The sequence below is a fragment of the Telmatherina bonti genome (assembly GCF_933228915.1).
Source record: "Telmatherina bonti genome assembly, chromosome: 1".
NCBI lineage: Eukaryota > Metazoa > Chordata > Actinopteri > Atheriniformes > Telmatherinidae > Telmatherina > Telmatherina bonti.
In genome coordinates this window covers 36,234,774-36,248,667 of record NC_136619.1, presented here as the reverse complement: position 1 = coordinate 36,248,667, position 13,894 = coordinate 36,234,774, and the positions used below count along the sequence as shown (strand labels likewise).

At 36.0% G+C, this 13,894-nt stretch overlaps 1 protein-coding gene across 1 annotated transcript in view; it reads left to right on the top strand.

The window, feature by feature from the left end:
- The window catches only part of luzp2 (leucine zipper protein 2), a gene marked incomplete at both ends in the record, with an annotated part of 154,761 nt that extends 141,342 nt beyond the window's left edge, over nucleotides 1–13,419 (top strand). The window contains 3 exons of the mRNA XM_079245056.1: nucleotides 1,690–1,794; nucleotides 6,383–6,457; nucleotides 13,312–13,419. Coding sequence (XP_079101182.1) covers nucleotides 1,690–1,794; nucleotides 6,383–6,457; nucleotides 13,312–13,419 — 288 coding nt within the window. The remainder of the gene's footprint in view (nucleotides 1–1,689; nucleotides 1,795–6,382; nucleotides 6,458–13,311) is intronic.
- Between the last annotated feature and the right edge of the window lie 475 nt (nucleotides 13,420–13,894).

The following is a 13,894-nucleotide window of genomic DNA, read 5'->3' as shown; positions in this document are numbered from 1 at the left end:
TGTTAAAAATTCATGTTTATATTTAATTTTAGTTGTACGCAGTTTTTCCCTGCAGCTGGGATTGGGCTGGGATGGACTCAAAAAAATAAAAATAAAAATCTACATTGAAAAAAAAAAACTTGACTGAAGCATGTTATGTCAGGACTTATTAGAAATCTGTATTATATTTATTTTCTGACCTAAAAGTTCCTGCAGCATTGATGTACCAACATTTCAGCTGGTAAGGAGATAGATTGCTGTAGCTCCTCAGGGGAAAACCTTTTCATCTCTGAACGCCTGTCTTGTTTTCCTCCCACTACTTCAACATTACTTACTGTCTCTGCCGTGGGTCACTTCCCTCAATGTTATAGTCTAGCTTATGTGGCTCTCTCAGATGTAAAGCCCAAACATCGACTCAACAATTACACTTACTCGTCGCTTCACAATGATCTTTGCTTACTTATGCAGACACCAAATACTTGGAAGGTCCAACATATGGGACCTAAGTTAGTTGGCAGAGTTTTATTAAACTTTATCTCGTATAGAATTCAACATTGAGTTCTCGTACAACCAACATGAACTAAAATTAAAAGAACCTTGATGCTGATAGCTGCCATGCTTTGTAGCAAGGTAACAAATGTGAATATTCATAAAAGGTTTACTTGGATATAAGTAAAATATAATGTGTCAGAAAAGTTATTTTTTTATTTGAAATATAATCCACTTAACGGTTCTTTTCATGTGTATTTAAGCAAAGAAAACTTTCACATCTGCATTTTCTAATGCAGATATCAGTTTATCCAGAGCTAAAAAAAATACATTAAAATCTGTCATTTTTTTACTATTCTTGATTTTTTGTGTTATTGTGCTGAAAACTGTTAATAAAAATTATTTGCTTTGACTCTATTAGAGCTGTCTGATATTATCCGCCTACTGATATTATCAGCTGACTAAAATGTAATACTGGAAATTATCTGTATCACCTTTTACTTTTATAATGACATAACATTCACACACACAACATGCACTTATTATATATCATATTCTTCAGTTTCGTCCCTTCAAACTTAACTTGCAAAACAAAAGAGATGACATAGATATTTTACAAGAATGTGTTGGCACAACACATTCCAAAAATATCAGTGTTAATGGATAATGCTATTGTAAATTCAGAGTTGGACAAAATCTGTATATAAGATGTCAGTAAAAAGCAAATATCCAACATTCTTACTCTGTACCTTCTTTAAAGCTCTTATCCTTGTTGTTTCTGACTTTGGCATCCGGCTGATGTCTTGTCCAGGTGTTTGCAGCTGACTTGTTGCTATAGTTGAAAAAAATACTATTTAGTTTGGGATCACACATTTACTTCTATGCACTGCAACAACAAGCTCCTAAAGTATCATGTACCCTGTGAACCTTCATGACACAACACTTGTCCAGTAATTTGTGTACGACTAAATGTTTGCACAACTCAAATTGTCTTCTACTAAAAAGTTTTACTGTGTGTTAACTGCAGTAAGTATCGGTCAACGCAGATTCTGGACTTCTTTGCAGTAAAACAGCAACTCTGTCACAATCTGTTTACTACAATCTCATCAAATAATTTCATTTAAGTCAATGAGAAGTGTTGCTTAATTAAGAACGTTACTTTTCAAGAAACCCACACCTTTTATTTTTATGCCCAAAGTGAAAATGTCTTTTTCTTTACAGGATATTTCTAAAGTTCAGAGAATTGTCACAGCCAGTAAATCACCTATGAACGGCGGAGTAATGAGGAGAGAGGGCGGCGGAGTTAAAGAGTGCCAGATGGAAAAGGTGAGCCTTTGGAGTAATTAAAGTGTAATGGCCTATGTGACCTGAGGGTTCATATTCATGAGCCTCATCTGCTGACTAAATTCATGGTCAACTCCCTCGTCAGAAGTCTCATAAGCCACTTTCACTCCAAGTCTCCGTGTCAGGGTCATAAATTGTAAACTTAATACAAGACATGCAACAAGTTGATATATTTTCTTCTGCTTGTTGTTTAACCCAACTTTGTTAAAGATTCCAAATTCACTGGTGTGAATAGAATAGAATAGAATAGAATAGAATAGAATAGAATAGAATAGAATAGAATAGAATAGAATAGAATTTTAAATCTAGTAAAGTATTGAGTAAGTTTAGTTTTAGATTAACCAAGAGGAAAAAAAATGACAAGATTTGGAGAAAACGAAGCCATTTTGATTTGTAGAAAAGTAAAACACTCACTTAAAGGTGGAGTATGTAAGATTTTCAATATTTTCAAAATAAATTAACTAATAAAATAACTACAATCATAATTAGATAGTTTTTTAAACATGTAGGTTCCAGTCTGTCCACATTTGATGCATTATTAAATTACAAGTTTAATTAATGACAAATGACAAAAAGCACTTTTTTTTTTTTTTTTACTGGTAGGCAAACTTTTAAGACGGGTCTTTGTCATTGTCACTTGTAATTTAATAACACATCAACTATGGACAGACTGGAACCTACATGTTTAAAAAATCTAATTATGATTGTAGTTATTTTTTTAGTTAATTTATTTTGAAAATATTGAAAATCTTACATACTCAACCTTTAAATTATTGACTGTCATTTTTCTTTTTAAGTGGTTTTGATAGTCTTCAGTAATATTTTTACATCTAATACAGATAAATGAGAAACAGAGAACTGATTTGTTACCATGGTAACTGAGGTGGTTACCATCACTAACCATCACTGACAGAAAAAAGGTTGCTGGTTTTGCGAGTTTGCGTGTGTGTTCTCTCCAGGTACTCTGGCTTCCTCTCACCATCCAAAGACATGTATGCTAGGTTAATTAGTCTCTTTAATTCCTCCCTAGGAGTGAGTGTGAGAGGTTGTTTGTCTCTCTGTAGAGGCTGATCTGTGCGGGGTGTATCCTGCCTCTCGCTTGCTAATTGCTGGGACAGACTCCAGCTTCCCCGTGACCCTGACCTGCAATAAGCGGTATAGAAAATGGATGGATAGATGGATGGTGTTTTCTTTGTGTGTGTAATATTCTGGGAGTATGACATGGGCATGCCAACATATTTCTTTTCCAGCTTTTTAGAGCTGTGATTAATGAGTCGGTCAGTCAGCAGAAGATTTATTGGCAATTTTGATCCGCAGCTTTTCTTTTCATCAAAGTAAATTGCACATGTTTGGTTGATAAATATTTGATTAGACAGAACAAGCAGTAGAAAGACACTATTTGGAGTAAAACTTATTTCTTGATATTGTGAAATATCAATAAGATCAGATCGAATGTCTCTTTTTTTTCCTTTCTTTTTTTCTTTCCAATTCAGTTCAGCTGTATTTGTATAGCACCGCTTCACAACAGTGTCATCTCAGGGAACTTTACAGACACACCAATTCAAGCCAGTTCATAATAAATAGCCTAGCTAAAAGAAAGGCCAACAGATTGCATCATATCTTGACTTCTTAATCTTGATCAAATCCCCCATCCTGAGCATGCATGAGGCGAGGTGGAGCGGACAGATCAACATGCGCTGCAGATATTATCCAGGAAGACCTGCAGAAAAAGGAGAAACGTCATTACTGTCATATAATCAAGTCATATTGAATGCAACATAACAATGTCATATGAAATTTCCCTTTGGGGATTTATCAAGTACTTTCCATTTAATTTAATTTCATATACTATATCTTTTCATAGCACCTATATTCCAACCAACACTGCTCCAGCTTTGCAGTAAAAGCGTGAGGAGTGTGGTTGCAGTGATGAGAAAATGTCGACATTACCACTTGCTTCAGAGAGCTCCCCACTTGCTGTCTCGCTGGCACTTTTAAAAGCAGCTGTTGAGTACAGAGGCAGAGAACTGGTCATTGACCTTTCCTATTCAGATTCTTTACCAAATACCCCAGAACCTTAGACTCAAGGTTTATGCGGGAGACTCAGTGCAGCCAGTTATCACGGAGACTGTAAGAGCTGCCCTGCCAAAATCAAGAGGATCTGAAGAAAGAAGGGAGAGTGAACAGGGTTCATAAGGATTTTGAAAAGTGGTCATCACAAACTATTACAGAAATAAGCTGTTAAATCAGAGGAGACGGGGGATGTGGAGCAATGCCACCCAGAGATGAGATGGGTCCATGTGGAGATGAAGCTATCTGTCAAAAAAATCATGACTTAATGAAACTGTGCCAAAAACAATGCACACTCGTGCCCTGGAACTGATTATATAATTTCAGGATGGTCAGAAAAATTCTGCTGCAAAAAGGAGGAGCCGGCTGATACAGATAAGAGGAGACGTATTTGAAACCTAAACTTAGATATTTCATTTGCGTGTCAGCACCAACACATCTCCTCCTGTCCTCCTCTTTCTGTGGGCAGGGAGGAGATGCAGAAACACTGATTATATGAGCGTGCACAGCTTAAAGCCTCGGTTTAAAAGGGAAGTGTGATACCTGGAACTGACTCTAAGCTTTTAATAGATGGCTTTGGATGAGATGACAAGTTTATTTTACTGTGGTGTGAAACATGTCTGATGTTCACATTTTCTAATTTCTTTACATGCAAATGTGTCTAAATATTCTTGCACAGCAAGGAAGTAGTTCACTTTTTATTCAGTCTGATAAAATTGAACTGGATTTTTATGAAACATAATATATTTAATATAAATATAATGTGTGGTATTACCTAAAGTTCATAGATTTAAGGGTTAAATCACTTATGGTTATGTTTAAAATTGGTCTTAGAATGGAGCTGGGTTATTTTGATCTCATCAGTTCACAAAGTACTCTGCAACAACAAACCAAAAGAGTGTCGCTGATTTATTTAAAACAAAGTTATTTAGATGCAGAAAAATCCAATCTTTCCACAACTTGAATGGAAATTGGTTTTCAACTTGGACATTATTAAACAGCCATGCACCAAATAAATCCAGACATGTTTCAACATGTTCCAAGAGAATTGTCTGCGACAGGTTGATGTCACACCACAGATCTGAGGCTATAAAGATGAGAATCACTTCAGCCTTCAGAGCAGACTTTCTAGATCTCAGTGCTCAACCAAACGGAGGGTGGGTGTTGGACAGATAAACTGGTCTGTGGTGTCTTTGAATGCCGAGAAGAGGGAACCTCCCATAATGCAGCACCACACCAATCAGGCCTGTATAGAAGAAACTACTCTTCTCTTAAAGACACCTTGACAGCCCACTGGGAACTTGACAAGGCCCACCTGTACAAATCTCAGGACATAAGAAGTCGTTCATTCTGATGAAACAAAGATTGAGCCATTTGGCCACAATTCCCAGTGGTGTGTGTGTGTGTGTTATTGAAAACTGCCACTGGGCATCACCTGTTTAATACCATCCCTACAGCCAAACATGGATGCTATGGGATGTTTGTCTGCAGCAGGGGCTGGAAGACTAGTCAGGATGGAAGAAAGATGAATGGAAGGAAATATAAGGCAAACCTTAGAGGAAAGGCCAGAGAGCTCATTATTTCAGGCTGGAACAAAAAGTTTACATTTCAATACAGTGATCTAAATCATAACAGCAAGAAAAGTGGCTTTCAGGAAAACATAGCAAAGGTCCTGAAGTGACCTAGTTCCAGTCCTGGCCTGAACCCAGGAGATAATCTCTGGGAAGATCAGAAGAAAAAGAAAGATAGAGAAAACCTCCAAAGTCAAGCCTCGTTAAAGGATCATGCCCATGAAGATGAGGCTGATTATTCATTTACATATTACAGTGTTATCAAAATGCATTAATAGACAATAATGAAAAGAAAATTCATTCTTTGTTTTTTAATAGTGTGGACACAAGTAGATAGATAGATAGATAAATACTTTATTAATCCCGAAGGAAATTGTGCAGTTGTCCGTTGCTCACATTCATAAAACAGCAAAAGAGAAAATTTAAAGTTTAAAAAAACCAGACAAATAAATAATTCAACAGATTTGCATATATTACACCAATATTGCAGACAGATATCAATGTGGTAGATCAATATCACCAAATAATAATGATGCAAAAGTTTATGCTGATAATGTGATTCTTTCTTCTTTTTTCTTTTTTTTTTTTTTTTTTTAACAATTTACTGATACTATAACTTTAATTATCAGTTTTACGGCTTATTATTCGGTGTTGATTGACCAATAAATTTAAAAAAACAATGCCTTTCTGAGCCAATGTTCATTAGAAAAATTAAGATAACTAATTCTGGTTTTACAACAAGGTAATAAACAAAATAAAAACTCTTCCATCAGCTGTGAGTTTTTTTTCCAAAGAACAAATGGCATGTTTAAGTTATTGATATTGACTGACACCCTGTATTTTTTTTTTTTTTACTACTGAACACACACAGCTGGGATGTGGAAAATGTATACTTAGTGCTGACCTGTTTTCCCTCCCCCCTATTTCAGACCGCAGGGGAATGTTTCCAGAACCAGACGGAGGAATCAGCCCCGGAAAGTAAAAAACAACCAGAGCTTCAGCAGGTGGGATTCACTTGTGCGGAGTACTACAACTCTTAGGTTAAGTTCTCGTAGGATAAAAAAGACGTCTTCTTTCTGCACATACAGTCCATATCAACACACTAAACAACCACTGGAAGCCATGGAGTTGGATGGATTTTAATAACTTATAAATCAAAGTAGAGGCCATCAAGGCTGATGAATACTTGCTTTAAGCATCGTTTTCAGAACTGTGATGCCAGACAAGCAAAGCTGCAATGTCTTTATAAGCAAGTCCAAGGTTAAAAATTTGTCTCATTTAAGTCACATATTGCCATTTTGCTACATAGCTGACTTGGAGGCCTGGAACCGTCTCCTTTGTGTAAAAACGATGTGCGTTCATAGGAGCATTTTCAATGAGCTGTGGATAATTTCTCAACCGTACGATGAAACCGATATTTCAATTTTCTTTTCTGCAGTTTCCACTCATTGGGATATATTTCATCTCATGAAGGAAACTTTGTTTCGTTTTATTTGTCTTTCCCATATCATTTTATTTCAGTTTTTTACATTGTTTTTCTGTTCTAGTGCCAATGAACAATAGATTATGTGTAATCCAACTTGACTTCATATACAAATGAGTAGCATTATTTATGACAAATAGATACTGATATTGAATCGTAAACATTATGCTATAACTTTATCTGATGCAAGCATTAAAATAGAACAACTCAAAAAAAAAATTTTTTCTTAATTTTTTTCTGGAAAAAAACCTCAAACAGGACTAAACTATGCAATAAATAAAAATAAATGATAAAAATTAGAATTCTTTTGCAGATTGATTTACTGAAAAATGACCAGCATACTATGCCACCACTGACAGCTGTTTTCTGAAATAATTAGTAGAAAATAATTTATTCATAAAACTAATAACATTAATAGAAATAATGAACTAATTTAATAAACCTTTATGTAGAATATTCAAAACCCTTTTAATCATTTACATCTTAATCATTAATTTGTGTCTGATTAAAACAGCTTTTGTGTTGATATGGGAATATTAAAATATTTTTGACTTCATGCAGTGAGTCATAATTAAAAACTATGTATTCTGTATTGAAATATTACGCAATCAAAAGCCAACGCAAATGTAGGTGACAATTCAACATCCTGTCTGAAAAGCAACAAATGATAATCTAAACAAAGTGTTACAAGACAAATATCACTCTAAAGGCAAATACAGCACAGAAAATGAAGATAGCATGAAAAGCACAGATCTTCTACATTGCCCCCAAAAAAATAATCCACAGAAATCTAAAATTAAGTGTGCCAGTGTCACCTACAGTGTGTCACATTCAGCGCCCTGCCAAAGTCTATGCGTAAGTGCTTCTCGCTTCCTATTATTGAATTGAGTCACACCTGTTTGGCAGTCAAAACAATGCATCTCATTTCAGAGCAGTGCAATACTGTGTAACTGAGCAACTGTCTTGCATCCCAAATGACAGAAATCCATAATTAGACTTGCAGACTGTTTGCACAAAAATGTCAGAATATTTCAAAAGAAGAACTTCACAAATGTGAATCCATTGGCTCAATGGGTTTGTTTTATACCAGGAAATATTCACTAAATTTCTGACAGTTCTTGTTTTTCTCACAGTTCGACGGTGGACTATGTCAGATTTAAAGCAGCCCGAGAATCAAATGATATTCTGATTTTTATTCAGAGAAATATATTCTAACATGTAAGCTGGTGCTTGTTTGTGAAGTCAAATGCAGTCAGTTACCCAAGGGAGAATCTCTTGCTCTGCCTTAAGTCAAGAAATAATGCTATTTCTTTTTTATGGATTTATTTTGTAGCATGACCATCTTACAATTCAAATTTTCTAATCTCCTTATGGATTGTTTTTAGGGTTGTATCTTGTGCAATGTCATTAAATAGAAAGATTTCCACATTGTGTTGTTGCACCAAATCTTCAATTGGCTCTTTTCATTATGTCTGGTGGTCTCCTTCATGCAAAGCCTTTACCATTAATGATGCAGTAAACAATTTGATTAGTAGTGATTTGCATTCCGGTCTCTGTGGATCAATCTGTATTTAGGCGCTCCCCATTTCTGTCATTCTGCCCTCATTATGTGTTCCCATGTTCGATTGATGAGGCTGAATACCTGAGGCGTGTCTTGTCTGATGTTCCAATGTTTTTGAACAAAAAAGATTAGTAGTCTTGCACTTGCTGATCTTTTGTGGAACACAACAAAAGAGCTCAAATCTAACAGAGAATCATCAACACTTTTAATGAAGACAGTACAGCCTCATCTGTTGTGTTCGCCGAGTCAACCTGAGCATTGACGTTCTGACAGATCAATGGCACAAAACCACTGACAGGGCTTCTCAGTGATGTGATCAAGAGTTTTGACTAATAATGTTCTCAATTAAACACATGGAGTGTGAAAACTTTAAAGTCTCGGTGCACAGTTGGATCTCAACAAGCTCAGTCACAAGGTGTTTCTGCTGAAGTTAACCATTAATAAATTATTTTGTTGCTGCTGTTCTTGCGTTGCCTCTAGACAGTTTCAAGCAACAGATGACACAAAAATAGTTTAGCAGTTTCCCAGAGTATATTTCAAGTGCATTGTAGCTTCAGTTTTGTTTCAGTCTAACGTTTTAAATCTGACAAAAACTGTCCCACCAGGTGATGCATGAGAATTACATGGGATGAGTGCAAATAGGTTAAAACTACATTCATTTAAAAAAAAAAAAAAAAAAAAAAAAAAAAGATCTATTAATATTACTCAAAATGAGTTATAAGGAAAGAAATATCATTTACTTTTATATTATATTTGTATTGCTATTATAACATAAATATGATCCCATATAGTGCTTTCTATGTAGCCTGGCAAGCCAGACTCTCTCGCTGCAGCAGCTTAGAGTCTGGGGACTCACTCGCATCAACGGATTTCTAGGGCGGGACAAACAACACGCAGTAAACCAATCAGAAAAATTGATGGACGTTACGTTACGCCATCTTGAATTCTTTGAAGAATACGTGATGACACAAGGCAAGATGTAAGAGTCTCCTCAGATCAACCAATCAGAGTAGCCGGTTTGTTTGAGACGGACGTGAATCTCTGTGAAAGGGAGGGACTCCAGACTAAGTACTGAATTTATAGAGCACTTCAGTCTGGCGTGCGAAGCTACTTTCTATGTGTGGCAGTCAGATTTCTTTGCTCCCGGTCATATTTCTCTCCAGTCAGGAAACGTGCAAAACCCTCATTTAAATAAGGAGGCGCCAACATGTTTGTACCTGCCGTCCATTTCCACATACACTCTTAGTAAATCACCAGCAAACTGTGGTTTAGCCTCGCGTGCAAAGTTCCAGATTGCACATGCAAATTCCTACCCACAGATTCTCAGATCTTATTAGATCTGGTCCAATGTTTTTGCACCTTGGCTTAGTTTTGCTCAGTGTCACACAATACAGTATATGGGTTGGATGATTTCTTTACTTATTTTTTCCCCCAATGTTCGGTGATATAAATAATAAAATTAAAGCTTTTCGTTCCGTTTTAAATTGACTTTGTATTATTTGAACATTATTAGCTAAGTTAGAAGCTGATATTAGCTTCTAAATTTAAAAAAAATGAACAAAAAAAAAAACACACCCACACACACGCACAAAAGCTTCCAGGTTGTACATTAGTTTCTGCAGCCAAAATTCTGAAATAATTACCATGGATTTTATTTTTGCTATATTTTAATATTTTTGGAAATGTAAGGAAGTTCAACAGAAAGTTGTGAAACATGATGTACAAATGATGGTGATTGTAAACTAACTTAGAGATACGTTTAAACTCTCCTCTAAAGCCAGTAGAATCCAGAACATTTTTTTATGTTGATGTCCTTGGAGTGCTTTTCATTTTTTGACACACACACACACACACACACACACACACACACACACACACACACACACACACACACACACACACACACACGCGCGCGCACACTTTAACAGTGAAAATAACAGCAGATCCTAGAGACTGATGTTTAAGTGGACAGATTCCACCTTGAGCTCCTGAAACAGGTTCAACTCACGTTATCTTTATTTATCTAGTTGATAGACATCAAGGTCTTTTTTCTTTTTTTTTTTTTTTTTTTAATTAAAACTGCATTTTATTTATGAATTAAGGATCAAAAGTTAGAATACAATGGTTTAGGTAAAATGTACCTACATGTAACTGTAAACATGCCTATACAGTCATAATTAAACATATATTAAAAACAACAAAATGTAGATAAATGTCCTCATTTTCTTGAAAAAACAGATAATCAACAAGAATAGCGTTGAAATAAATAACCTGTATTTTGGTTTCATGAGAAAAAGAGCATAAAAATTATTTCTGTCAGACATTTTAAACTGAACACGTACGAATCACCTTGACTGCTGACAATGCTGCTGCCACGACTAAAAATGTAGTTTTGAGCTCTTTCCCCCAAAAAAATCTACTCAAGCATAGAAACTTTGGGATGTCCTTAGGGAATATGAACACACACACACACACACACACACACACACAATGGAAATTTTATAGCTCCATCAACGTTGGCAGCAATAGAGGACGGCAAGAATAAGTATGTTAAGTCGGAGATAAAGGATCCTTTTGACTGAGTTACTTCTCATACGTATTTAAAAAAAAAAAAATAAATAGTCTTCACTGTTGAGCATATTTAATTTCATCTACTCTGTTTGTGTATAATTGCTAAATTGAATAGCCTAACTCAAAGTCTGCATGTTCTTCTGACAGCGATGAGCCCTTTTTTATTTGTTTTGCTTCAAGCCAGGTGATAGAAGTGAATCCCCCTGCCATGCAGAGCGATATGTGACTCAATTTGTGAGCAGCCAGCAAGCCTTAAGGCATTCTCCAATGTGACACTGGTAAACACTAAACAGATGCTTTGCTTCAAGAATTGGTTCTCAGAGCTGGTGTGAAGTGCTTAAACATGTCATTGCCAAAGAAAGCTTAAATTATTCAGAATAGCTGAGGTAGCTTTATTAAAGCAGACCAATTTTGTCTTCAAACTGTTCGAAGGAAATGGCGAGCACTTTGCTTGAATGTGCTATTCAGCCCTAAACACAGATTACAGGGATGAATTGTTTCAACTCCTGCTGACAAAATCCTTGTTTTTATTCAGTAAACAGTAAAATAAATGCATAAAGGCAGACAAAATGAGCTCAGTTTCCTCTAAGCTGTGGTCTTCAGGATGTGTGCAGTGACAGACGGTAGCATCACACGCTGTTTAATGTCATCAGCTTTTAAGACGCAAAGCTCACTATTTTTTCCTACTGCGGATTAATTTGTGCACAAAGATTCAGACAGATTCAGAAAATAAAGGCATCTACTAGAACAATAGAGAAGCAAGAGTTCCCACATCAATAATTTATGGGGAGAAAATTGTTAAAATGTAAACTCCTCTTCACAACTGGAGTAAGAGACACCGTGAGCTACAACCTCATGGTCTTTAAAAGAAGCTGTCTGTGCAGCTGGTTGAGAGATGAGTGTTTCTCTCACAGAACAAGGACAAACAGGTTTCAGTGGACATCTTTCTCATAATTCTTTTGTGCTTTTTGTTTCTGTTTCTTATTTGTCCTCATATGTCTCACTGCTGTCTGTGTGTTTGCTCACAGCTTATAAGTCTTGACGTTTTCAGGGCATTTTTTTAGTCATTTACCTATGCAAAGCACACATGCTTGTCCTTATGGTTTGCAGTGGCATTTACCAATTAAAGATGAATATGAAAGAAGTCTTTTTTCATGACAAAATCTCTTAAATACAACTTAACACAATTGCGATTTATGAGAAGACATGGGTGAATTCGGCTCATTGTGATCTGCTTCTAGCTTCTGCAAACCTTTCCTACAGCTTACTTAGTACTTCATCTGATTTTTACAGCACTAGCAAAGATAATAAGTAGTCAGCCTTAATAAGTATTCAGATCAGTTGCAGAATCGGATTAAATAGAGCTAAAATTTCTCATGAACTTGTTCAAAGTTAAGTTCATTTTAGTCGCTTTAAGTTAGAACTGAGAATATAAGACTGTATCTAACCATCCTGTTGCTAGGAAGTTATACCCCTGAAGGCTTAAGGCAGTGTGATCTGGAGTCATTTGGCCCTGTTGGCGGGAGGTCTCTCCATTTCTTGTCTCTTTTTAAATGTCAAGACATTGCAGATATCTTGTCATTGTGGATGGATTCTTCAACTCCACAACTCTTCAAATTAGAAGTCAATGATGCCGACGCTGTAGCTTAGAGCAGGCAGACAAAACTAACAGAAATGTTCTTTACAAATGTGTTGCTTTCAGTTTAACGTTCACAGAAAAATTAATGCTTTCAAAAAATGCGTTCATTTAAACCCGTTGATGCACAACACTGCTTGTCATAAATGAAAAACTATATATATATATATATATATATATATATATATATATATATATATATATATATATATATATATAAAGTTGTCATGTTTTCAAGGATGAAAACTTTAAATTAGAAAAATTAATATACAGTATCATTTACGTAGCGTTGATTATATTATTTTATTATCGCAAAGAAGTTCATACCCACATTTCACACATTTCAAAATATAAAACTGGTGCATCTCAGTCATCTGAAATATACTTTTGGTAACTTTGCAAGCTAAAGTATTTCGACCATAGTGACCTGACCTGACCTAGCGTAGCCGCTTCTTAACACGGCTGAATTAAAACAACACCCCATGTTGTATTCCATTAGATCTTTAGCAGCATCTCGAGCGCAGATTACAGAACACCATGTGTCTACTGCAGAGAATCATTGTCTCAGTCTTGCTCATTACGAATCTCTTTCTTCTGATCCGAACAGCAGAGGAGCCAAGCGCAGACTGGAGAATTCGACACAAAGCCCGTACACGACAGTGAGGAGGCAGAGGGAGGCAGCAGCAAAAACACAAAGCTGCAGAGCTACAACTGAGCGGACGGCACGTCATCGGAAAGCAGAGCCCCTGCATCACCTGAAGGATCTTTTTAAGAGCACACAATCGCGCACTCTCACAAAAAAAAAAAAAAAAAAGTGCGCCCACACACTGACACAAACTCACACGTAAACATACACACAAACACAGCGATACAGTTGCATATCAGCATTGTTAGCTAGAGCTGAGACGCTGGAACTGTCAACAAATTTCCAACTGTCATCTGAAAACCTCCATAGTAAAATGGCATGCGTTTAGAAATTCTTTTCAAAGGTAGTAATGGCACTGGTAACTTGTTTCATGATTGTTTATTTGTTGTTTACTTATCTGAGTTTTATTTTGAGTGAGGACACTGCTTTCTTAATGTGTGATCTTTCTAAAAAAAAAAACAAACAAAAAAAAAACCTTTGCACTGGTGAGGTCTGACACTGTTTCCTGTGATACGTATATCAATTGACAAATAAAAAGTACTCC